A 27,924-nucleotide genomic window follows, 5' to 3' on the forward strand; every position below is an offset into this window, starting at 1 on the left:
AAATTATGCTGAAAGCAAATTTATCTTAAACCTTATTATGATAAGGGAACTGTAATTGACTAATTTCATTTGTTTGGATTTGTTGTTATTTAATTAAGAACTACAAGCAGCTGTTGAAGAGGTGCTGCCAAGCCTGAAAAAAGACAATGTGTCCATCTATTATGTGAGCAGAACGTCTAACACAGAGGGGGTTGACTCCTTCCTGGACAAAGTGGATGAAGTGTCAACTGAACCTATCCCAGAGTCATGGAGGTCCGAAGTCACTTTTTCTACTCCTGCCTTATACATTTATACTTCTGGAACTACAGGTAAAACAGAGGGTTCTGAAAGAAATGGACCTGTTCTGAAAGAGTTAAACACTGGGTCAGGTTTTCAGGTGTTCTCTTTCTTTGGCAACACTCATCAGATAACTAATACTTCAGGGAGTTTAACGCTTTCAATGTGGGAACAGACCTTATTTCCTCACACATGATCTCATTTGGGTTCTCCAAGCTAAGCGTATATTCTCCCTACTTCTTATGGTATGATAAAGAGGTTAACCAAGAATAAATTGTTATGTTAATGGATGAAATTTTGCACTGAATTGGTTGTTGAAATTTTTAATGATTGTTATATTGATGATAAAATATCAAAAGTCCATAGGTCGTATAAATAGAATACCAAAGAAGACTGTAGGATTGTATTGGGTTTATATTTTTACAAATGTTTTGATCACTATCTTTCTTCCCTTGCAACAGTTGCCTTCAACTGTAAGCTGCACCATTATTTTATGAGCCACCAAAACAAAATACAAAAAGCACTGCCAGTTAAGTCATGTCAACCTGTCCATTTTAAGACACATTCTGATTTCAGAGATGTTAACTGTGGAGAAAAAAAAATGCATATCTTAGAATTGATGAAATAGGACAAATCATACTAGGAGCCTCCTACAATATGGTTCGATCTGAAAAAGACAATATTAGGGGCAATATATGCCAGGTGCTATGCTAGAAGCTTTAATGCATTTGTTCATACAGTTAGGCCATCACCTTTTGCAGTGGGTCACGTTCTTATTCCTACTTTTCAGATTCGGTAAGTGATATTAAGGGAGTTAAGGACCTTCCCAAGATAAGAAATAGGAGCATCAGGATTCATCTCATGTGATAGTTAAGCTAATGTGTCAACTCAGCCAGATAATTGTGTCCAGTTGTTTGGTCACGCAAGCACTGGGCTAACGGTAATACCAGGGCATTTATGGACTTTAGTCACCATTGTCTTTACTGCAGTTGCAAATCATAGCTAGCTGATTACAATTACATCAATCATGGAGATTGCCATCAGCAATGAGTGACATTTTATCCAATCAGCTCAATGCCTTAAAGGGGGAGATGATTCCAGTATTGAGTGAGAATTTCCCAGCTCATCTTTGGACAGCCAGTGTCTCCCAGAACTCATCAAGGACCTTCATTGGACTTTCATTGGAGCCCCTGGTTGCAGCCTGCCTGCGGAACCTGGACTTGTGCACCCCCACAGTTACATGAGAGACTCAGATAAAATCTCTTACTATCAACAGATATCTCTCCTTGATTCTGTTTCCCTAGAAAACCCTGACTAATACAGCTTGTACCGGGAGTGGTTCTAGGGGAATAGAGTCTTAAACATGGGATGTCTGAGGTGGTTATGGGAGGTTTACAACTGGCTTTCTACTCTAATTAGACTCAAGGTTCTACCGACTCCCTTCCAATAATGAAGAGGCTGCTAACAGTCCATGGCAGGAGTTATCAATCAAGAGATGCAAAATATCATCACTGGATTCCCCTACTTCCACCCTTGCAAGAAGCAAGGATCTGGGTGAGACTGTTTTCAACGTCTTAACAGAGTTTTGTGGAGTCAAAAGGTATAATGATGTTGGCTGGCTCCTCCTAGATACTTTGGATACTGTTAAGAAAGAAAGAGATGAGTTAAAGCCTTCAAATTAGAACCTTAAACAGCGCATAAATGATGGGAAAGTTTCTATGTGTGCTCCGAAAGAAAATCTTGTCTCCTATAGACACGGGCTGGAAATATCAGACTGAGAACCAAACTCAGACTCTCATTGTAAGAGGAGCAGAGTTACAAAGAAAACTAAAATCTCAACCCTGCAGGGTTTCTGCAGGTAAAATGAAGCCATTGACTGGAAAAGAGTGGAACCCAGAGAATTGGGGTGGAGACATATGGGATGATGGTAATATTGGTGTGGACATTGGAACCCTAAATTCTGCTGAGACTTTAGCAGGTGAGCCCGCAATGGCCTGCCCTGTAGAGACCACACTTTGCCAGCCTTGTACCACCCAGCCTCTGGCCTATACCAGGGAGTCTGGACCTCCTCCCACCTTTGTACCCATGCCTCTTCTATCACTTTTACTGAACCTGTGGTTGGCTCTGGGTTTGGTGTATGCTCAGGAGACTTGAATCTCTGGATGTTTATGTGCCAGCTGGGCCCTGAGCTACAGCAGAGTTGCAACACCTACTTTCTGGTAGGTGGACTTACACAGATCAACTAACACAGAGGTGAGGATGGTCAACCACCACACCAGGAAACTGAGGGAGTCTACAGCTGCAAGCAGGAGAATTCAGTCCATCAGGCATGTGGGACCTAAGCCCCCTCTCAATTTAGAGGTGGAGTGGTCATTGCCATTCCAATATCTTCAGGATTGAGGAATAAAATATAGATTAGAGTGGACTTATTGGTATTACATTACAGAAATATTGTGACTCCAGCAATGGAAGAAATTATATCATTGATGTGGAGACAGTGGCCATGGGAGTTGCTGAAAGCAGGGAGTGGGAAAAAGAGGCGTGATATTGTGACATTTTTGGGACTTAGAGTAGGCCTCAATGATATTGCAGGGACAGATGCAGGACGTTATATATCCTGCCATAACCCACAGGGAGAAAACGTAAAGTACAATGTAAACTATAATCCATGTTGTGTAGCAATGCTCCAAATATACTCATCAAATCCAATGAATGTACCACACTATTGAAAGAAATTGTCCATGTGGAAGGAATGGGGAGTGTGGGGAGTGGGATATATGGAAACCTCTTATATTTTTTAATGTAACATTTTGTGTGATCAATGCATTTTTTTTAAAAAAGAAAATAATAAAATAAAAATATGTAAAAGCAGAAAAGGAAACAAAAAACAAAAGTGGATTCCTGGTGGGATTGCAGAAGTTAGTGCCACAATCAAGGATTTGAAGGGTGCAGAGGTGGTGATTCCCACCGCATCCCCATTCAACTCTCAGATTTGGCCTATACAGAAAACAGATGGATCTTGGAGAATGACCGTAGATTATTGTAAACTTAAGCAGGTGGTGACTCCAATGCTGTTCCAGATGTGGTATCATAGCTTGAGCAAATCAACACATCCCCTGGTAGTCAGTATGTAGCTGTTGATTCGGTAAACACTTTTTTCCCCTTAATTGCTATTCATAAGGACCACCAGAAACAGTTGCTTTCAGCTGGCAAGCTGAGCAGTATACCTTTACTGTCCTGCCTCAGGGGTATATCATCTCTTCAGCCGTATGTCATAATATTGTCCATAGGAATCTTAATTGTCTCTCCTGCCCACAAGACATGACACTGGTCCATTATATTAATGGTATCATATTGATAGGACCTAGTGAGTAAGAAGTAACAAAGCCTCTAGACTTCTAAGTAAGGCATGTGTGTGAGAGACAGTGGGACCTAAATCCAAATAAACTACAGGGTCCTTCCCCTCAATGAAATTTCTAGGTGTCTAGTGGAATGGGGCATGTTGAGATATCCCTTCTAAAGTGAAGGATAAGCTGTTGCATCTGGACCCTCCTGCCACCAAAAAAGAAACACAGCACTTACTTGGTCTCTTTGGATTGGAGATAAAACACATTCCTCATTTGGCTGTGCTACTCTGGCCTATTTAATGGGTGACCAGTAAAGCCACTAGATTTGATTGGGGACTGGAACAAGACCCACCAAACCATGACAGGTCCAAGCTGCTGTGCAAGCTGCACTACCACTTGAGCCATATGACCCAGCAGATCCAATGGTGCTGGAAGTTTCAGTGGCAAATAGAGATGACATCTAGAACCTTTGGCAGGACCCTATAAGGGAATCACAATACAAACACTTATGATTTTGGAGCAAAGCACTGCCATCCTCTACAGATAACTAGTGTCATTTTGAGAAATAGCTTTGGCCTACTGCTGGGTCTTAGTAGAGACTGAACAGTTAACCATGGGCCATCAAGTTACTATGAGACCTAAGTTGCCTGTCATGAGCTGGGTATTATCTGACCCACCAAACCATAAAGTTGGGCATGCTCAGCAGCATTCCATAATAAAGGGTAGTGGTATATATGACACAGGGCTCAAGCAGGTCCTGAAGGCACAAGTAAGTTACATGAGGAAGTAGCCCAAAGGCCCATGGTCACCACCCCTGCCATGTTACCTTCTCTTTCCCAACTCATAGCTTTGGCCTTTGGGGAGTACCTTAAAATCAGTTGACTGAGGATGAGAAAACTTGGGCCTGGTTTACAGATGGTTCTGCATGATATGCAGGTACCACCCAAAAGTGGACAGCTGCAGCACTGCAGTCCCTTTCTGGGACATCCCTGAAGACAGTGGTGAGGGCAAATCCTCCCAGTGGGCAGAAGTTCGAGCAGTGCGCCTGGTTGTTCATTTTGCTTTGAATGAAAATGGCCAAAGGAGCATTTGTACACTGATTCGTGGGCTGTTGCCAATGGTTTGGATGGATGATCAGGGAATTGGAAGGAACGTGATTGGAAAATTGGTCACAAAGAGGTCTGGGGAAGACATATGTGGCTAGACCTTTCTGAGTGAGCAAAAAACATGAAAATATTTGTGTTTCATGTGAATGCTCACCAGAGGGTGACTTCAGCAGAGAAAGATTTTAATAATCATGTGGATAAGGTGACCCACTCTGTGGCTAATGCTCAGCCTCTACCGCCAGCCACTCCTGTCATTGCCCAATGGGCTAATGAACAAAGCGTCCGTGAAGGTAGGGATGGAGGTTATGCATGGACTCAGCCACATGGACATCCCCTTACCAAGGCTGAATTGGCTACAGCCACTTCTGAGTGCCCAATCTGCCAACAGCAGAGACCCACACTCAGCACCTGATATGGCACCATTCCTTGAGGTGACCAGCCTTCTACCTGGTGGCAGGTTGACTACATTGGACCACTTCCACCATGGAAGGGGCAGTGATTTGTTTTAACTGGAATAGACACATACTCTGCATATGGGTTTGCATTTCCTGCATGCAATGCTTCCTCCAAAACTACTATCCATGAACTTATTGAATACTTTATCTACCACATGGCATTCCACACAGCATTACTTCTGATCAAGCAACCCATTTCACAGCAAATAGTGTGCAGGAATGGGCACATGCCCATGGAATTCACTTGTCTTACCATGTTCCCCATCAATCTGAAGCAGCTAGATATATAGAATGGTGGAATGGCCTTTTGAAGACTCAATTATAGCACCAACTAGGTGGCAATAACTTGCAGGTCTGGGGCAGTGCTCTCCAAGAGGATGTGTATGCTCTAAATCAGCATCCACTCTATGGTACTGTTTCTCCTATAACCAGGATCCATGGGTCCAGGAATCAAGGGGTGGGAATGGGAATGGACCACTCACTATTACCTATTACCTATTTCCTAGTGACCCACAAGGAAATTTTTACATCCTATCTCTGCAACCTTAGACTCTGCTGGTCTACAGGTTTTAGTCCCCAAAGGAAGAGTGCTGCCACCAGGAAATACAGCAATGATTCCATTGAACTAGAAGTTAAGACTGCCACCTGGCCACTTTGGGCTCCTCTTACCTTTGAATCAACAGGCAAAGAAGGGAATAACTGTACTGGCTGAGGCGATTGATCCTGACTATCAAGGGAAAATAGGACTGCATCTACATAATGGGGGTAAAGAAGAGTTTGCCTGGAATACAGGAGATCCTCTAGAGTATCTCCTAGTACTACCATGCCCTATGATTAAAGTCAATGGAAAATTGCGACAACCCAATCCAAGCAGGACTAACAATGGCCTAGAATCTTCAGGAATGAAAGAGTGGGTCACCCCAACAGGCAAAGAACCATGGCCAGCTGAAGTGCTTGCTGAGAGTAATGAAAACATGGAAAGGGTAGTGGAAGAAGGTAATGATAAATATGAATTTCAACCATGTGACCACTTACAGAAATGAGGAATGTAATGGTCATGAGTCTTTCTCGTTTCATTATGATTTTGATTGTATATGTACACAAACCAAAGTTCTTTTTCTTCTTCCCCAACCTTTTCCCTTATATATAACAAGTTGTATCAGTTTCATGTCATAACATTTGAGGATATCAAGTTTAAGAGTGAATATTATCCAAGAACTTACACCTTATTCTGTATGGAAATAATGTGTTCCTGGTTGTACACAGGAGAGTTGAACACTGCTAGGCAGAAATATGCATAAATGCATATCTGTTATTGTTTTTACTTAGAGACTAAGTATGGTTTAAGGTAATGTGTATGGTTGCCTAGATGACAAGGGGTGGTCTGTGATGATTAAGCTAATGCGTCAACTTGGCCAGGTAATTGCGCCCAGTTGTTCGGGCAAGTAAGCACTGGGCTAATTGTAATAGAAGGGCATTTATGGTCTTTAGTCTCCATTGACTTTTGTGCAGTGGTAAATCTTCGATAGCTTATTACAATTATATCAGTCAGGGAGATTGCCATCAGCAATGAGGGACGCTTTATCCAATCAGCTGAATGCCTTAAAAGGGAAAGTGATTATAGCACTGAGTGAGAATTTCCCATCTTTGGACAGCCAGTGTCTTCCAAAACTCATCAAGGACCTTCACTGGACCTTCATTGGAGCCCCTGGTTGCAGCAGCCAGCCTGCAGAACCTGGACTTGTGCATCCCCATGGTCATGTGAGAGAGACTGATAAAATCTCTTACTATCGACAGATATCTCTTGTTCATTTTGTTTCCCTCGAGAAGTCTGATTAATACACATTGGTCACCTGATCCCAAAGCTCTGTACAATTGACCACTCTGCCATAAAACCTCTTAGTTCAGGCACTCTTAAACATTTTTGTTACATGAACCCTTTCGCCAGTGAGGTGAAAACCACAGACCCCTTCCTAAGGCCGCACTATACAGTGTATTATTTAATAAATATATCACACCTGCACCAACACATCCCTACAAGAATAATGTTTTTTGAATTTTGATTGAAGCTCATGGATGCTTTGTTAAGAACCCGTGTCTTAGTTCATTCATTTAACATATATATATATGCTTAGCTAACTCTAAGTCAAGGACAATGTTACAAAAGTGTAATAACATGTAGCCTGAACCGCGGACCTCCCATGTGGTAGACAGACACCCTAACCACTGGACCCGTGTGGAGCTGGCCCATGGGCAGTGCTGATGCGTGCAAGGAGTGCCGTGCCACACAGGAGTGTCCCCTGCATAGGGGAGCCCCACGTGCAAGGAGTGTGCCCCATAAGGAGAGCCACCCAGTGCAAAAGAAAGTGCAGCCTGCCTAAGAATGGCACCACCCACATGGAGAGCTGACACAACAAGATGATGCAACAAAAAGAGACACAGATTCCCGTGCCACTGACAACAACAGAGGCAGACAAAGAAACAAGATGCAGCAAATAGACACAGAGAATAGACAACTGGGGTGGGGGCGGGGGGAGGGAGAGAAATAAATAAATCTTTAAAAAAAAAATATGTAGCCTGAGGGAAGTATGTAAAAGGACAGGGAGCTAGCTGCAGAATACTAATTACTATACTATTATTAATATTGGAAAATTAAATATATGAGTCTATATCTTTTGATTTAATTTTTAATTTCAGCAAGTAACACTTGAAGGCATTCTCTTTGTAAAATAACCAAGCATTATTGTTAAGGCTAAAGATTCCTTTAAGCCTTTTATCTCAACACCAGCCAATGAGTACCCTGTTTTTTACCTCACAGTCCCTCAGCAACCATCTTCCCAGTTTCTGGACCTGAGTTTAATCTGAATGCCTCCTCTCATAGTCACCTTTTCTAAATATTTACTTGAAATAAATTGAGGAGAGGAGAAAGTGATATATTAAAACTGGTGTCCCAACCATAATCTCTATCATTTTTTTTTGTCAATAGCTGTTTATCACTGTGCCACCAGATTAGCAGGATGACATGATTAGCCAAATGTTTCTACTACATATGGTGATTACCTGAGTACATGGGACTTCATCCTCATTTCTAAATAGAATGGTAAAATTCAAAATTATAAATTTTGATTTGGGAAATAATTGAGATAAAATGAGTTCTTAATAGTGATGGGAACTAGTCTAATACTAGTCCTAATATTAGTCATCTTATTGAATAGACAAGTATGGAAATGTTTCATAATGTGTGTTCGGCAGTCAAATATAAAACCCATTGTGATAGTTAAGTTCATGTGCCAACTTGGCTAGGTTATAGTTTCCCATTTTGATCAAGCAAGCGTGGGCCTGATGGTTACTGTGAGGGTATTTCATGGATTTAAATCATTAGTTGATTGCATCTATGGCTTATAACATCTACAGTCATCAAAAGGAGTTCATCTTCAGCAATGGGAAAAGTCTCATCCAATCAGTTGAAGCCCTCAAAGGAAGAGCTGATGATTCTAGCCTACTTCAACCAGCCTACTTCAACCAGCCAGCTTCTCCTGGGGAATTCATGAGAACATTCCTCAGAGTTCCCAACTTGTGATCTGCCCTATGGTATCTGGACTTGGCAGTCCCAAGTGAGCCAATTCCTAGATTAGGTCTTTTAATATTTACATGCATACACATATATATATACATATGTATCCTGTCACTTCTCTTTCTCTGGAGAACGCTGACTAATATTTCAGGCAGAAAAACAGAAGAAACCCACACTAATTTAACCCCACAATTCACAGTTTAAATTTATTGGAAGGCAATTGGATTGATGTTTATTAATAGTTTTTCCTAATCTCTGACTGAAATATTTGCTAGGTTATTCTTGTAGACATTAATTAAAAGAACTAATTTAAGCAATTAGGAACAAAATGTTTTCCCCATTCCTCAAAGGCCAAAATTCTTTAAACACGTTTACAGCCTAAAATTCTATACCAAGTATTCTTATTCCTTCATTAATACACAATCTTAAATTAGGATAAACAGGAATTTTGGGGCTCATGGTTTCAGAGGCTAGAAGGCGTACTTTCTCCTCGAGTCAGTAGCATTCCAGCTAGCCAGTAATCTTTGGATTCCTTGGTTTTCCTATCACATGGCTATTGCCTCTTCTCTTTCAGGTTCCATTGCCTTCCAACTTCTAGCTGCTCCCCATCCATTCTCTCCTACTATGTCTTAATATTTTCTGCTTATAAAGAACTCAAGTAATCTAGATTGACTCGTCCTCATTTAGGTGGGTCATAACTAAAAGTAACATCTTTAAGGAAGCGGATGTGGCTCAAGTGATAGGACTTCTACCTACCACATGGGAGGACCCGGGTTCAATCCCTGGGGCCTCCTGGTGAAAAAGAAGAAGAGAAAAGATCTTTAGGAGATCCTACTCTAGTGGGTTCACATCCACAGAGATGGGGACCAAGACCGAGACAAGCCTAAATTCAAGAACTTATATATAATTCAATCCACCACAGCTACGAGTAAGTATTAAAAAGTTTAAATCTACAGAGAACTTCTCTTTTTTCCTCACAAAGCCAATTTTCCACTCAGGTCTTAAACTCTAACCCCTCAGTTAGCAGTAACTTCATACCCTCCCCAACTAAACTAGCCTTTCATGGGAAATAACAGAAGAATAACCTTTCAATACAAGTTCTCTAAAAATATGTAAATTATAGTTAAGAAAATGTAAATGGATCAAAGCCACTCATATTAAGGAAAGAACTAATAAAAGTGCACTGAAATGCCATTTTTCACCTTTCACACTGGCAAAAATCCCAGTGTTTGAGTGCATGCTTTGGCAAGACTAGAAGGAAACGTACTCTGACATTGCTTATAGGGAAGTGAATGAAGGGAATAACTGGCAATGCAGCAGTGTCCTTTGAAATTACACATTCCTGCACCTTTTGACCCAGCAACCTTATTTCAGCAAATTCACCCTATAGGTGTACCATCATAGGTGTGAACTGCTATGTGGATAAGGTTATTCACTACAGCATCATTTTAAATAGCAAAATAATGTAAATAAAATGATATTATAATACATTCATATGAAGAACTTGATGCATCTGAGTAAGAGAATAAATGAACAAAAAAATGAGGAAAATCTCAGGTACAAAGAGGGGCAAAAGCCCAGGATACATTTGGGGAGGGGGGAAGGAACGAAGTACAGTAGTGTGCATTGTTTTTCAAGTGGAGGAAAGGAAACGGACATATGAGGAAATGTTCATGTTTGCTTGTGTTTGCATAGAGAAACTCTGTAGGAGTGCATAAGATAATAAAGTAGTTCCAAAGGCAGGTGATTAGATGGATGGGAGCAGAAGTGAGACTTTTTTGCTGTATACCCTCTATATTTTTAGGGGCTTGAACTGTACGTATATACCATCTAGTAAAAAAGTGACTTTTTAAAAAGGGCTTTGTAAATGTGTTTATGAAACTTTTCCCACCAAATTGGAATACAAAGGAGCCTGACCCATGCCCCTAAGAGTCTTGGTTTAAGGGGGAATTGGCTTAAAACAGCCCATCCCAAGACCAAAAGTCTTCGAGGTTTCTTGTCTTATCCGTGAATAACTGCATGAATTTGGTATGCCATTTCGTCATTTCAAATAAGTATAGATCTGATGCTTTCTTTACAATAAATTTGAATACAATTCCTGAATTTAAATTTACTGTCCCTGAAGTCAGTTTGGAGAGCCTACAGTCATCCTGTGTCACCTTTTGGTCTAAAAATCCAAACTTCTCAACTCCAGGGACTAGAGCTTCAAGCCTTAGAGTCATTTTGTGACTCTTATATCATCTTCATTCATTCTCTCTCCCATAAAATATCCCTAAGGAAAAAAAATATGTATCTCTGGAATCTGTCCTTTTCTTTTCATCACCACTGCTATTTACCAGCCTCATCCTTCACAATTTTGGAGCCTGGTGGGAAACAAAATAGCTCAGCTGCTTACAGCTATGTGACTGTCCCAATTTCTGAATCTCAGCTTTCTCAACTTTGAGATGGAAAATGTAAGTCTACCTATCTTATAAAGTCATTATGGGAGAACCAGCAAGGTGACAGGAGTTGGCGCCTGCTACCTGCTACATGGCAGTTAGCAAACACCCAGAGCTCTCTGGAGCTAGCTGAAGCACCTGTTTGGGAACTCCAGACCAGAAGAGCATCCTGCAACATCCTTGAAGCAGTGGAAGGAGGGGACTGCCCATCTGCAGAGAAGACTCATAGGTAGAACACTCCACACCCTGGAGGCCAGTCCCCATCCTCCACTGGAGGCTCAAGCCGCCTCGAGAGCTGCTCCGTGGCCGGAATTGAAAGCTCCACTTCCCCAAAATGGGGGAAGAAGAGACAGTTGGGCACTAATTCTGAGAACAGAAAAAACTTGAGCCTGTCCAAGTCAGAGAGGCCAGGAGCCGCCATCTTAACTTCACACCTCGCATGAGGGGAAGTGGGGTGGACTGAAAATCCCAGTGCTGGTGGGGACCGACTTCTTTCCACCCAGATCATATTGAGGCTCTAGCCTAGGCCCCAGGGCCACCTCCAGCAGGGAGGAAGTGGGCCACCTCCAGCAGGGAGGAAGTGGCAGAGACCTGCACCAGCCTCTCTAGGAAATTACGGGCCAAGCCGTGGAGGCCCATGATTATCCTACTCTGCTATCATGAGACCCCTCAGGAGTTATTCTGTGGCTGTAATTAGAAGCTCCATTTCCCAAAAACGGGAGGAAGAGATGGTCGGCTGCCAATTTCAGCTACTGATTGGTAGACTGGACTGGCTAAGAGATAACCCTGGGAACACCTGGGGTGTGAACAAGCCCAAATCAGAAAGAGGCCAGTAGCCTGCATTCGGACTCTGCCCCAGCCTGAGGGGAAGCTGGGCTAACTGAAACTCTCAGGGTCATCACGAACCAGTTTCTTCACACAGATCAGCCTGCAGCCCTAGCCTAGGCCTCAGCACCACTTCTGGGAGGGAAGAGGCTGAGGAACCCTGCACCAGCCTATACAGGTAACTGCAGGTAACTTTTGGTGGCATAGACTGAAAATCAGAAGTCTACCAGGGCAACTGCGGTCATGTTGGACCCACACTGCATAGATTGCTGCCCACACCTGCAGCTCCATCTCCACCCCCAAACAAGGGAGAAAAGGATGTGAAGCTTCATCAGTCTCTTTGGGCAACTACAGTCTAGGCCTGCACTTGGATTATTCCACTACCCCTGGCAAAGGAGAAAGGTGTTCCCTGGTGCAATGAGGGCAGCTTGAGCCTCCAAAGTTTATAGTACCAACTACATGCATGGCTCCTACTGCACAACCAGCAAGGGAGAAAGGGCAGGAAGCCCTAAATTAAAGAGAAAAACTGAACCAAGAAAAAAATACTCTAGGAAGCCAGATGCATAGACACTGACAAAAAATTACAATCCACACCAAGAAACAGGAAGCTATGGACCAGTTAAAAGAACAAGATAAGCCTTCAGATGACATAAAGGAGTTGAGACAACTAAGCAAAGATGTTCAAACAAACCTTAATAAATTCAATGAGATGACTAAAAAGATCAAAAATATTAAGAAGACATTGGATGAGCACAAAGAAGAATCTGAAAGCATACATAGAAAAATAGCAGATCTTCTGGGGATGAAAGGTGCAATCAATGAAATTTAAAAAACATTGGAATTATATACTAGCAGATTTGAGAAAGCAGAAGAAAGGATTGGTGAGCTGGAAGAAATGGCCTCTGAAAATGAACATACAAAAGAACAGATGAAGAAAAGAATGGAAAAATTGAACAAGGTCTCAGGGAAGTAAATGACAGCAAAAGGCATGCAAGCCTATGCGTCATGGGTGCCCCAGAAGGAGAAGAGAAGGGAAAAGGGGCAGAAGGAATATTTGAAGAAATAATAAAAAATTTCCCAACCCTACTGAAGTTCATAGATATCCATTTCCAAGAAGGACAACATACTTCCCTCAGAAAAAATCCAAATAGACCAACTCCAAGACAGACTCATCAGAATGTCAAATGTCAAAGACAAAGAGAATTTTGAGAACAGCAAGAGAAAAGCAATGCATAACATATAAGGGATATCCAATAAGATTAAGTGCTGATTTCTCACCAGAAACCATGGTGGCAAGAAGAGAGTCGTCTGATATATTTAAGATGCTACAAGAGAAAAACTTCCAGGCAAGCATCTCATATCCAGCAAGACCGTCTTTCAAAAATGAGGGTGAAATTAGAATATTCACAGATAAACAGAAACTGAGAGAATTTCTAAGTAAGAAACGAGATTTTCAGGAAATACTAAAGGGTGTGCTAGAGCCTGAAAAGAAAAGACAGGAGAGAGGGGCCTGGAAGAGAGTCTAGAAATGAAGATTCTATCAATAAATTAACTAAAAAATGTCAAAAGAGTGGTAAAAATAAAATATGACAGATGAAACTCAAATAGTCAAGAATAAACTTAACCAATGATGTAAAGCACTGGTATTCAGAAAACTGCAAACCAATGTAGAAACAAAAATAAAAAGCCCTAAATAACTGGAAGAACATTCCAGGCTCATGGATTGGAAGACTAAATATCATTAAGATGTCAGTTCTACTCAAACTGATATACAGATTTAATGCAATCCCGATAAAAGTTCCACCAGCATTAAAGAAAAAATTGAAAACATGATCATTAAATTTATTTGGAAGGGCAAGGAATCCTGAATAGCCAGAAACATCATAAAAAGGAAAAGTGAACCCTCATCTCCAGACTTTAAATCACAATACCTACCTATAGTGGTAAAAACAGCATGGTACTGGCCTAAAGACAGACACAATAGACCAATGGAAGCAAATTTATGGTTCAAAAACAGACCCTCACAGGTATGGTCAAGTGATTTTTGACTAGCCTGTCAAACTCACACAGCTCGGGCAGAACAATCCATTCAACAAATGGTGCTGAAAGAAGTGGATATCCATAGCTGAAAGAAGGAAAGAGGACCCCTATCTCACACCTTGTCCAAAAATTAACTCAAAATGTATCAAAAAACTGAAAATAAAAGCACGAACCATAAAACTTCTAGAAGAAATTATTGGAAAATATCTTCAGGACCTGGTGGTGATATAGGCTATGGGTGGGGGGGCTGTTCATATATTCGTAGATAACCTGAGCGGTATGTTTTCTGTGCAGTGCATTTGGCACAGTGAGACCTGCAGCCCTGCCCTTGGTAACTATGACAACAACTCCAGTCCCAGAGAAACAATTTAGCAATGCAAACTCTATAAAAATGCAGACCAAATGTGCTAAAAGCTTATCTAGAATGTATGAAGTCCATGCTAAAAGCATACCTAGGATGTGGAAGATATATGCTAATTCAAGCCTATTGAGCACTGAAACAAAAGAACCATTTAGCCTTTCCTCTCTGTATAACAGGAACTCAAAAATCTGGTTCTGTGCTCAGGTTGGAAACAGAAAGCTCCCGAGTCCAGCGGGCCATCAATAAATCATTTTTTCCTTCTCAAAATCATTCCTGAGTCCTGGCCATTCTATATGCAAATAATCAAATCTCTCTTGACTTCTGAACAGTGGTAGATGGTAGATTCTTAAAGGAGATAAGCAGAAGACTGAGTGGACTACTGATGTTTATTGTATGTAGAAGTTTTCATTAGCTTTACTGTAAAAGTGTGGAAATGTATGTAAAGAAATGAAGATTAGTTTAGTTTTCACATAAAGGAAGAAAATATTAATCAATGTAACCTGGCAGCTGACTGCCTCAGTCTCCCACTCCCAGGTTAAGCAGGAACAAAGGAAACCAGCTTAAGCCAGTCCTACAGGCAGTAAAAAAGATGCCCAAGAAAGAGCTAAGTCAATACCAATTCAGCTCTAAATTCCATTCCTTATTTGGCAAAGGAGAGCAGGTAAAAACTAAAATGCTTGGAATGTGATGGGGGAAGCGGTTAATCACAAACTTTTGCCCGGAAAAGTTAGATCTTCTTGGATAGGCTGTAACTTCTGAAGTATCCAATCTATGGAGAAACAGAAGAAGGGCTTGTGTGCTAGGCTTAGGGGTATAAATTGTGTCATTTTTCTTTGTTCGGGGTGCCAGCCACTTTTTCTGGTTGTGTGCCCCTTCTTGCAAGATTGAGAATAAATTCTTTTCTTCTCGACAGTCAACATGAGCCTTATTTTCTTCCAGAAGAAGATTTCTTTCTAACATGTATATAGTAGATGGTAAGAAATAGTGATTAACAGCTAGTTTATAAATGGGGATGTGGCTGAAAATGGTAGTCTAGTTACACAAATGCCAACTGACAAAATGCTAGAGAATAATCTAGGAACTGGGTAGCACAGTAAACCAAGAGGTGGATGAGAATTGTGGTTGATGGTACAGATGCAAAAGTGTCCTTTGTTAGCTAGAGCAAATGTATATCACTACTGCAGGGTGTTGGGAATGTGGAGAAGCATGGAAAAAATACAACCGGAGTGACCTGTGGACTGTAGTTAGTAGTAGTAATATAATATTCTTGCATCTATGCGAAAGATGTACTGTGTTGATACTGAGGCAGTATGGAAAATGTGAGCCAAATGTACACTATGGACATGGTAATAATCAGATGATATTATTTTATCTGTACCAAATGATATACCACATTGTAGTGTGTTGATGGAGGGGTGTAGTTTGGGAATTCTGCACATGCACATGATTGTTTTATAAGTTTACAACTTCTGTCATAAAGAATATATTTAAAAAATAATAATAGGGTGGGTTGGGGAAAAGACACACCAAATGTAAAATAAGGACTATGATTAATAGTAAGATTTTGACAATATTCTTTCATAATTTGTAACAATCATCTCATGACAATGCAAGGTGTTGGTGGAGGGTTGATGTATGGGACCCCTGATGATGTTATGCATGTTTGCTTTGTAAGTTCACAACTTTTACTATCCACCTAATTGTTTATGTATGTTCATATATAAGTGATAAAAAGCTAATAGGGTGGGTTGGGGGAAAACTACTTTGTTTAGTAGTAATATTTTGACAATGCTGTTTAATTATTAGTTAAAAAGTTTTAACAACAATGCAAGTTATTACAGATAGGTGAGTTATGAGAATTCTATATGATGTTATATATGTTTGTAAGTTCACAACTATTATACACTTATTATTTATGTATGTTTATGTATAAGTGATATACTTCAATAAATTTTGAAAATTAAAAATAAAAAAATAGTCATTATGAATATTAAATGAAATATTTGAAAATACATTGCAATGTGTTAGGCAAAGAGCTTTAATGCAATAGACATCCATTCCCTTCTCTTCCCTTTCTATTCAGATTACTACTGTAATAATTGTCTAACTCAGGATCCAGACAAATACAGCCTCCCACCTGTTTTAGTAAATAAAGTTTAATCAGAACATAGCCATGCTCATTCATTTACATATGTCTATGGCTGCTTTGGGGCTCAATGGCAGAGTTGAGTAGTGGCAATGGAGACCTATGGCTCACAAGTCCTAAAGCATTTATTCTCCGGTCCTTCACAGAAAAATTTACTGACTCCTGGTCTTTCTGGTCATGGCCCTCCCCGGTGCAATTCTGTAAACACAGGATAATGAATCTTCCTAAACCAGATCTTTCTCCTACACTACATGAGCCAATCCTGGCTCATTCACGAATGCTTTTGTATCTTGCAAAGGTCTCCCAAAAGCTGCCGTGGTCAATCATCATCGCCTCTGGTCTGTACCTTTCTTCATTAATATAAGTGGGATTAAGGAAAATGATGTCATCTATATCACTTTGCCATTGTACCACGCTGCTGCACTTATGTTTGGAGTTTACGGATGTATCTTTAAAGGTAAGCTGACCTTGAAAGGTAAGTTTATGTATGTTAATGAAGCTACATAAACAAGTAGAGATCAATACACAGTCACATCTACTCATAAAGTAAAGCAATAAAAATCTGGCTGTTTTTCTTTGTGTCTGCTAGGAATGCTGTTTAATTCTACATTAATAACAAAGCTGTTTGGCTTATACCTCATATGCAAGTATCTTAAATTTTCTCATCTTTGCTTGTCTAATAATATAATACTATAATTACTCAATACTATAATTATATCCAAGAGGAAACTCCTTTAAAATAGTTTAGATCTTTATCCAGATTAAAATGCTTGAGTCTTAAATTCATTAAATAGTTCTACTGTGTCATTTCCTTCCTCAGAAATCTGCATGTTGGTCTGCATCAACATCTGGTTTAAACTTCTTCTGTTGTCCCTATTCTACTTAATTCTCCATATTCTCATAATTCTTCAACTCTGGTCAGAATATCTGACTTGGGCGGCGGACTTGGCCCAGTGGTTAGGGCATCCATCTACCACATGAGAGGTCCATGGTTCAAACCCCAGGCCTCCTTGACCTGTGTGGAGCTGGCCCATGAGCAGTGCTGATGCGCACAAGGAGTACCGTGCCACGCAGGGGTGTCCCCACGTAGGGGAGCCCTACGCGCAAAGAATACACCCACTAAGGAGAGTCGCTCAGCGCAAAAGAAAGTGCAGCCTGCCCAGGAATGCTGCTGCGCACAAGGAGAACTGACACAACAAGATGATGCAACAAAAAGAAACACAGATTCCCGTGCCACTAACAACAACAGAAGCGGACAAAGAACACGCAGCAAATAGACACAGAGAACAGATAACCGGGGTGGGAGGAGGAAGGGGAGAGAAATAAATAAATAAATCTTAAAAAAAAAAGAATATCTGACTTGTCATCTCTTCTCTTTCCTTCTTAAGTTTTTACCATTCAAATTAGAGTTGCCGTTCACTCTCCTTGCGGTAAGGATTTAATGCTGTTTTTATACATCGAGGCTCAGGCCAATATCTGCCTCTTCTAGGAAGCCATCTCTAACTCTGAGCTAAAGAATTACTAAGTTAACTTTTTCTCCCATGCGGCATTTCATTTTACATTACGAGATCTATTTGTCCAAGCCCCCACTTCTTTCACTTGGTCAGCTAATTGATCAACGGTAAAACATCCTTAGTCCAGCCACTGAACTGACTTCTGAATCAGCAAGGAATGCCGGGGTCTGGTTATATTGCTCTGCCCTTCAAGAACAGGGTCAAATCAATCGTTTTTCCTCTTTCACTTAAGCACGATAAAGACATGCTGAAGAAAATGTCTCCTCTTCTGAAACATTGGACTTTGTGTATTTAGGAGTAAAAATAATCTAAGAACGTAAAAAAAAATTGTGAGATTTAAAAAATTTCACTTTTACATTTCATCCCTATAATTGGATTAAATATGACATTTTTACCCATTGTATTAGATTCATAATTGCTACCACTAAATCAGTGCTTAAAGTGTTGTAGAATTTGTGAGAGGTTCAATTATTTGCATAAAGAAAGGCCAGGACTCAGGAATGATTTTGAGAAAGAAAAGTGATTTATTGATGGCCAGCCGGACTCGGGAGCTTTCTTTTTCAAACCCGAGCCCCGAACAAGCATTTTGAGTTCCTTTTATACAGAGGAAGGGCTAAAGAATTCTTTGTTTCAGTGCTCAGTAGGTTTGAATTAGCGTATATCTTCCACATCCTAGATAAGCTTTTAGCATGGACTTCATACATTCTAGATAAGCTTTTAGCACATTTGGTTTACATTTCCCCTGAATATTTAAAGTTTATAGAGTTTGCATTGATAAACTGTTTCCTGGGACTGGAGTCATTGCCATGGTTACCAGGGGCAAGGCTGCAGCCCCTCACCATCCCACACCCCCCAGTCAGGACAGACAGCGTAGGTTAAGGTTATCTCCGAAGAGACAAAGAGTCTCCCACCCATAGCCCACATCAAAAACAGTGCACATTTATTATCTTATGGTTCTGGAGGTCGGACGTTCTGAAATCCAGGAGTTGGCAGAGCTGCATTCCTTCCTCCTTTCAAGAGGGCATCACTCCAACCTATTGTTTCAATCCTCTTATCCCTGTCCACTTTGACCTACTTGCCTCCTCCTTATAAGGGCCTTTATGATTACACTGGGCCCACCCAGAGTATCTGGGATTATCTTCCCATCTCAAAGCCCTTATTTACAACTATAAAATCCTTTTGCCATGTAAAGTAACATTTTCATAGACTGTTGGGATTAGGACATGGATAAAATTGGGGACCATTATTCTGTCTGTCACACCCATCAAAAAGGAATACTATCAGGGAGCCGAGGTGGCTCAGTGGTTGAGCTCCAACTTCCCATATACAAGGCCCCAGGTTCAGTCCCCGGCCCTGGTACCACAAAAAAAAAAAAAAAAAAAAAAAGAATAAAAAGAATAAAGGATTACTATCGCCTACTTGCTCAAGACCCTGGCTCTCCACTGCCTACAGAATTGGGTATGGCTGTTCCACCTGGCATTCCCAAGATCTCCATGTTTACACCCCTAGTTTCTTCTCCAGTTTCCTCTCCCATGATCTGTCCACCCTTCACCACCCCAAGTCGCCAGGCAGACTGAGTCGTGGCTGTACCCCCTCCCAGACTCTCCTATCTTTAAGTTTGAGTTTTCCCCTCTGCCTGAAATCCTCCATCTCTCTCTACTTTCATTTATCAAGACCTAAGGTAATTTCCTGACTCCATCAGAAGGTCTTTCTCAGCCCTTCTTCCCAAACAGAATTAATCTACATACAGACAGACACACACACACACACACACACACTCCCTTTAGGGCCTCCTTTAACTCTCTTACTTACTGCCTGCGACTTGTATTAGAAAGACTTTTGCATACATCTTCTCTCCAAGATTTGAAGATTCTATCGGAAAAAAAAAATGTCCTATTCATTTTTTGTACTCTGTGTAATAGGTAATCAATACTTGTTAGTAAATATAATTCACTTTGTAATCTCTACCTTTCAAAGATGACAAATTAAATATAATTGGGGGGATTTTTTGTAGCATTTCTCTGTTGACACCTTTCTATGCCTTCTTTGTTTGTAGGTGCTACTCTTGTTTTGAGGACCAAATTTTCAGCCAGCCAGTTTTGGGATGACTGCAGAAAATACAGTGTCACTGTCATTCTGTATATTGGCGAACTGCTTCGGTATTTATGCAACACACCCCAGGTAATACTCCCCGTGTTTCAATACCTTATTGAAATGGATAAGCTGGGAATTCAAGTTACTGTGAATTATGCTAGGCTTCAGCTCATTCATTTAAACTACAATTGTTTGTCATGATAAAGAGTTTGGCACCACACCTACTCTGCAGAGAGGGTCTATTAGGTGGGAACTGCTATTTATTCCCTGCCCCTTTTTCTGCTTTAGTGTCTTTCTGCTACCTAGCATATCCTCCACTCCCCTCTCTGCCTGGTAAAAGCTTACTCACTGTCAAAGCCCATTTCAAATGCTAACCTCATCTTTTAAACCTTTTCCTGTTGTTTGTAGAGAAGTAGGGTGTACGCGGTATTGAAGGCCGGGACATGAGAACTCTGAGAAGGAAGTTGATTTATTTCGACAGGCCGGACTCGGTGGATTCCTGTCCTAATAAAATCCGAGCTCCAAATAGACTTTTGGGTTCCCTTTTATACAGAAAAGATATAAGGGTTGGGAGTTAAATGGTGCCCTTTTGAAAGAAAACGACTTTGCTTGTTAGTTAAGTGTTTGTCTGAGTACCACATAGGTTTTGAATTAAAGTACCCCCCACAGTTCAGGTGAGCTTGAATTAGCATATCCTCCACATTTCAGGAGAGCTTGAATTTAAATCTCCCCCACATTCCATCTGGATGCAGCTTTGAATACACATTCAGTCTTACATCCTTTCTGAACATTCAAAGACTGTAGGGCCTATGTTACTTATTTGGATTTCTAGAGACTAGGTACGCTTGGAAACAATTTTGAATTTATGCACAGGCTATGTTACTGTCACTCCAACCAAAGTCAGCACTCCCTTCCTCTACCTCATTTTTTTTTTTTTAATAATTTGTTTTGGTATTAACTCTGCCTCTCTCTGTCTCTTCTTTTTAAGATTTATTTATTTTATTTATCCCTTCCCACCCACCCCCAGATGATTCTCTCATCTCTCTGCTCAATGTTTGCTCATTTTCTCCAGGAGGCACTGGGAACTGAACCTGGAACCTCCCACATGGAGGCAAGGGCTCAACAGCCTGAGCCACATCTGCTCACCATGGGGTACGGCATCTGCTGACTTGTGGCATCTGCTCATTTCAGCAGGTGCGGCATCTAGCTTATTATGGCAGGTGCGGTGTCTGCTCATCTTCCTTAGTAGGCACTAGGACCTCCCGTGTGGTGGGCAAGCACCCAACTGGTTGAGTCACACCCACTTCCCCACCTCCCTCATTTTATTTCTTTTTTTTTAAAAGATAAATAGATCACACATATGTTATTTTAAAAAATATCAGAGGTTCCCATAAACCCCACCCTCCACACACCCTACCTCTTCCACATCAAAAACTTCTTTCATTAGTGTGGTACATTCATTGCATTTCATGAATACGTTTTGAGCACTGCTACACAGCATGGATTATAGTTTACAGATCCATTCCATTCAGTGTGTTATGGCAGGATATATCTGTCTCTGCAGTATCATTCAGGACAACTCCAAATCTCGAAAATGCCCCCATATCATACCTCTTTTTCCCTCTCCCTACCTTCAGCAACTCCTGTGGCCACTGTCTCCACATCAATGATAAAATTTCTTCTATTGCTAGAGTCACATAATTCCATAGTAGAATACCACTAAATCCACCCGAACCCATATTATATTCCTCCATCATGAGGATGGCGATGCCTTCTCCACCTCTAAATTGAGAGGGGACGTAGGTCCCACATGGCTGATGGATGGTATTCTCTGGCTTCCAGCTGTAGACTCTCAGTTTCCTGGTGTGGTGGTTGACCATCCTCACCTCCGTGTTAGCTGATCTGTGTAGGTCCTCCTACCAGAGAGTAGGTGTTGCAACTCTGCTGAGAATCAGGACCCAGGTGGCACATAGACATTCAAGTCTCCTGAGCAAACACCATACCCAGCACCAAGCACAGGTTGACCCCGATCACATTGCAGGTATTTGTCTTCCTGCCTCCCATCCTCTCTAGGCTGTAGAATCATTCATGGCAGGGACCACATCATGTCTCCTTTCTCTCTCTTTTAACAAAGGCATGCACTAAATTTTTGCTTAATGTAGTTCAATGAGTACTCTTCCATGTGGACTTGAAACATACCAACCAAGTGAATATGTCAGTTTGTTACAAACAGACGTCCCAAGGTCACTCCACCTTGTTTGCAGATATCCAGATATCCTTTCAGGGTTGAACACAAGAACTCGTCCTGCCCAGTGTCTCAGCCAAATAGAAATTTGATGACCTGCCTTGGAATGAAATTAGGGTTTCTTGACAGTGACACTGCTGACATTTCGAGGCCATTGATTCTTTCCTGTGTAGGCTTGTCCTCTGCATTAAAAGCAACATCTTTAGTTTCTACCCACAAGATGCCAGTAGTATACTCCACCCCACCCCAGTCCTGACAATCAGAATGTCTCCAGGCAAGTAAAATCACCCCCAGGTGAGATTCACTGGACTAGCTAATACAGTAAACTCACCATATTCTAATTCATTTCATTCATTCAATCAGCAGAAAACAACCTTAAAGGATCACTAAATTGAAAAATTACTTTTGTATAAGCACCTGTTATGTTCAACTTATATACTGGCTGCTGTGTGACATAGGAAGAAATATAAAATTCTCTCTCCCAGCTTTCTCTCGCTTTCTCTCTCTTTCTCTCTCTGCCTCATGTCATTCATTATCAGCCCAAATGTCACCTCCACAGAAGCCCCTCCTACCAATCATCAGATATGCCCTTCACTGCCATCTCATTACTGCTGCTCATGATAGTATCATCTTCTGACATATTACAGGTTTGTATGGTTATTTCCATCTCCCCCATTAAATGAAAGTTCCACAAGAGCGCCTAGATCTGGATCTGGCACATCATAGGCACTCAACGAATTTTGTTGAATGAACCTCTAAATTCTTGCCACTGAAAAGCATATAGTTGAGTTGAAGGAGGTAATACGTTCCCCTAGAAGTTCAGGCTTAGCACATATTATTCTGGTTTTTTTGGCTGGATTAACAGAATCATGGCCCAGGGTCAGAATTACCTGTGAGCTGGTTTGAAACCTTTTCTACAGCAATTTCTGCTGATGTCACTAAGGAATGTTTTTCACATTAGACTACATATTCATCCTGGTCCTCAAGATTGCATGCCTCTCTGTTAAAACCCAGTAATCCATATGGGGCCACTGCCTTCACGGCACCCCTTTGTCAGTCTGAAATCTGGAGAGGCGCATGTTGTTTATTTGTCCTAATGGGCCCCTTTGGACTTGAGGAAAAGAGACATTTGGGCATCACTCTCTGCAGGCTCACACACACATTTCCACCTTGTCAAATTTTTCTTAATGTGATCTCAGAATGATTCTGGAAAACAAAAAGTTTGGGGTTTTATATCTTCAAAGTATTTTATTATTTGGTGTATGTTTCATGGATGACCCCTAATCTAGAGGTAGATTTGCAGTTCTCATTGCTCTTGCTTCTCCAAATACCTGAATTCCAGTTTATGGGAAAATACTTTAAAGAATTTTATGAAATGATTACAGCAACCTCAAAAAATTTTCAGTTGAAGATTTTAAAAAGTCATAGGTCACCATAGGAGTACACATTCTGTGGCCTTAAAGGGAGCTTAAAGAATAATTATATCCAAAGGACCTCTCAGAAATGGATAAATATTAGAACTGATGGTGGAAGGCTCTGCTTAATGTAACCAGGGACTTTCTCACTCTAAGAGCTGCTTGCAGGAATAGGCTGTCCCTGGATGGCTACCACCACCACCAGCCCCAGGTACGGATATCAGAGAGGCTACTCCTGTCTTAGTTGAACAACTAACTTAATAAGACCCATCCACAGACAGGGCAGCTCTCAGGAGAATCTGGGCCAATATCAGGCAAGTAGAGGCCACTACTATTTTGCTTCCTTTTTCTGAACCATATTCAGTAGTTCCATTAGTAGAGCAGAGGCCTATGGGGGAGGAGCTCCCAGCCACCCTTAGATCACTGGTTTTGTCAGCTCAGTGGACTTGATATAGTGGAAGCATGAACTCAGGAGGCAGCAGACCTCAATCCTGACTCGGCCACTTGAGCAAGATGTTAACCTCTCTAAATCTGTTTTCCAGCAACCAAAAGGGGAAACACGATAGTACCTACCTCACAAGGGGGTTGGGGAGGACCAAATGAGATGATGTACACAAAGTACTTAGCTAAGTATCAGAAACTTAATAAATACTCAACAAATTGTAGCCATTATTATTATTTTCAGTGTGTGACAGTATATAGATCATAGTAGGTGTTCAATAAATATTTGTTGAATGAATTAATGAAAATTCTGCCCAGTGCACACAAGGGAAAAAATAAGAGAAGAAATTCAAATTAGTCAGATAATCACTCTGAGCTAAGGTTGAAAATGGGTTGGATGAAGCTATCAACTTCAAATTATAACTAAATAGTCATTATCCATTTTGTAATTTTAACTTTATTTTTTTTAGAGTAGTTGAAGGTTCACAGAAAAATCATGCAGCTAGTGAAGTCCTTTATCCATTTTACCTGTCTTGTATTTATATGTTTGACCTTAGCCCAACTCCTTGGTCATCAAGTCTGGTACATTTCGAATGGTGTGTAGTTGTCAGGTCCATTTTGTTTGTGTAGTTGCCTAGGAAAACAATGTCATCTAAGAACAAATTACTTAATTGAAACACAGAACATTGCTAAAGCTGAGTGTTTATCTACTTCAAAAAAGGGCCAGCATGAGGCTTTATGCTCCTTTCTGAGAAAGCAAACAGGATGGCAGGAGGGGGAAGGAAGAAGGAGGTGGAAAGAAAAGGACAAAGAAAAAGAGTCCCAGGGGCCACACACACAAGTCATGATATTTGGACTGGAAAATAAGGTAGATCAGAATGCTGAAAGACCAAATCAACAGAACTCACTTCCCTAGAGTTGTCTACCATCCTTCACAAGTTAGATGACCTCTGCGGTCCCTGCTGAGTTAAAATTTCTGTGTCTGCTTGACCTACATTCCACAGGAAAAGAGAATGGAGGGGTTTGTAGCCACACAGAGTAGGGAGAGACCAGTTCAAACAATGGGGTCCAGGGCCAGGGCAGGCCAGAGGAAAGAGGGAAGGAGAGCAGAAATCAGGGAAGGTCTGCCAGAGAAGATGAGTACTGAAGGGTGCAGAGAAGTTTTCCAAAGAAGGACTCTGGTTAGCAGGAAGCACTTGTGCAGAGCAGTGGAATGAAGGACCCGTCATGCTGGGAACTGGGAAAACCATTACAGGAGGCAAAACTAGTTGGCTGGGCTGGGGCCAAGTGGCAAGAGCATAACTAGGCTGTGACTTAAATGTAAATGTCTCAAAACATCAATAATGAACTCTACGTGGAACAATGACAAGGCAGATGGCTTTTCTAAAGGGCCCTTTGGCTACACCAGGGGCAAGGAAAAAGTCCTCTTCTTTAAAGCAGGCAGATTGAGCCTCATCCTTTCATTTCTGCCAGTGGGGTGCTTTCTTTCCTCCTCACAGAGTCTGGCAGAAGTATAGCACATTAATTTTTTAGAACGTGGACTCTGGAACTCTGGTTTCTAAGATGGTGAAGACTTTCTGTCCCTTTCACTTCTTGGACGCCACCCAAAACCAAGGAAGATAAAAGGACATACAAGCGCCTAAGAAACACCATCTAAGAAACTAGGAGACATCATAACCATGGACTATGTCGTATCTACAGCTAGAAAACTGAAAGATGAAGGCGGCTTTCTTAGTAGGACTGAGGAAAGTAAAACTTAAGAGGCAGGTTCAGAAAGAAGGAAGCCGATTGACTTCCTGAAGGCTGAGTAGTGGAGGTACCCAGTACCACTCAAGGTGAGGGTGAGGTATCAGGCTTGAAAACAAGATTGTTTGAATGTCTGTGAAGGAAGAGCTAGACCTGCCACCACCCTCCTACATCCCTGAGGTTCCAGGAGGTTTATTCTCTGGAGAAGATCAAGACAAGCTTCTAACACAAAGACCCTAAAAGCAGAGGAGCGCAGGGGCCAGGCGCCGAGAGCAGATTGAATATATGTCTACACACTGACCAGAGACCCCAGCTCCCTTTCCCTACACACATCCCGAACCCCAGGAGCCAGGTTTATACTTGTAGACAGGAGACCAGAGGAGGGTCACTACTAGAGCTAAACTTTCCCAGAAAAGACCTACAGAAATAGATGGGCTCACTGGCCCATCGCCAACCTGGCTGTGCAGCCCACCAGGCAGTCTCCCCTCCTCAGCACACAGAGCTGCCAAAACATCCCTTTGTTACCTTGCTCGTAAATATATACAGCCATCAAGGATCACCAACACCTGAGGGAAGCCTCTAACTAGAAAGATCATGGAAAGAAAAGAAGAAGAAATAGTATCAATTCAGGGAACAGGAGGAAACTGAACAAAGGCCTATAGTTAATACCCTCAAAGAGATTGCAAGAGATATTGTTTCCACCAAACAAAGATAATGTGATACCAAAGAAATCAGAGAATAACAGCTGCTGAAATATGAAAAGCACCATTTAAAATTTTTTAATTATTAGGAAGACTGTTAAAGTTGAGAAATCTTACAGAAAGTTGAACAAAAAGATAAAGTGATGGACATGAGGAAAGACAAGAAAAGTAGAACAACAACCAAGAGGCCCAGCATCTAATTAATAGGAAATGAAAAAAAGAACAGAGAAAATGGATAGGAAGAAATTAGGCAAGAAATCATATGAGTACATGATATAAGGTAATACAATAATACAAAACATAAACAAAGCTTCCCAAGACTGAAGGACATGACTCTGCAGATTGAAAGGACCCATTGATTGCCTGATACAGTGAATGAAAAGAAAAAATAGAAAGGAAAAAAAATACCATGATGAAATTCCAGAAAACCAAAAATAAAGAGAAGATTCTGAAAGAGTAGCATTTGACTTGCCAACAGAGACTCTGGAAGCTGAAAAGCAAAGGAGCATGACTTCAAACTATGTAAAAACAAAATATAAATTTTTTTTAAAATGCTATATAAAAGTTGTTGCCCATCTAGAATCCTATATTCAGTCAAATTATCAATCAAGTGTACAATAAGAATATTTTCAGACATTGAGACACTCAAAAAAACTTAGTTTATACCTTCCTTCAGGAAGTTACTGGAGAAAGTGCTCCACCCCAACAGGAGAGCAAAAGAAGAGAGGAAGACACAGTCTACAGGAAAGGGAGGCCAGAGAGCAACCAGTCCATGTTAGAGCAGAAGGTTAAACTTCAAAATAATGAAAAAAAAACTAGCTGATAGACTTCACCATGAAGAAAATTTTTATCGAGAGGTTGTTGGAAGGTTTGAAAACACTTAAAATTAGAAACCAAAAGCACCAAGCAAATGGGTGGGGAGACAGTTAATTCCAGGAAAAACAAAAATTTGTTCAAGAACTTAGGGTATATTACCTGGCTTATCAGTGGTGTATTATGGGCAAAACAATGTGAGCACTAAATACTGATTTAATAAAAAATTGTAATATTGGAAATGTGAAGAAGAAAAAGGGAGGGAGCTTCATTCTCCTGTATCATGATAGGAAATCAATGAATGTCTAAAATTGATGAATCAGGAGATGGCAGTATAAGCATTTAAATTAGGAATTGGGGGGAGTGGATGTAGCTCAGTGGTGGAGT

The 27,924-nt window shown here is 41.0% G+C and overlaps 1 protein-coding gene across 2 annotated transcripts in view; it reads left to right on the plus strand.

Moving 5' to 3' along the window:
* Positions 1 to 27,924, plus strand: part of LOC101427000 (long-chain fatty acid transport protein 2-like) — a 64,181-nt gene that overhangs the window by 17,556 nt on the left and 18,701 nt on the right. For both annotated transcript variants that reach the window (XM_071214194.1, XM_058294183.2), the window contains exons 2-4: positions 99 to 308; positions 16,867 to 17,025; positions 20,139 to 20,263. In XM_071214194.1, the coding sequence (XP_071070295.1) occupies positions 99 to 308; positions 16,867 to 17,025; positions 20,139 to 20,263 (494 nt within the window). The remainder of the gene's footprint in view (positions 1 to 98; positions 309 to 16,866; positions 17,026 to 20,138; positions 20,264 to 27,924) is intronic.

Source organism: Dasypus novemcinctus, chromosome 3 (genome assembly GCF_030445035.2).
Source record: "Dasypus novemcinctus isolate mDasNov1 chromosome 3, mDasNov1.1.hap2, whole genome shotgun sequence".
In the NCBI taxonomy this organism is placed as follows: Eukaryota; Metazoa; Chordata; class Mammalia; order Cingulata; family Dasypodidae; genus Dasypus; species Dasypus novemcinctus.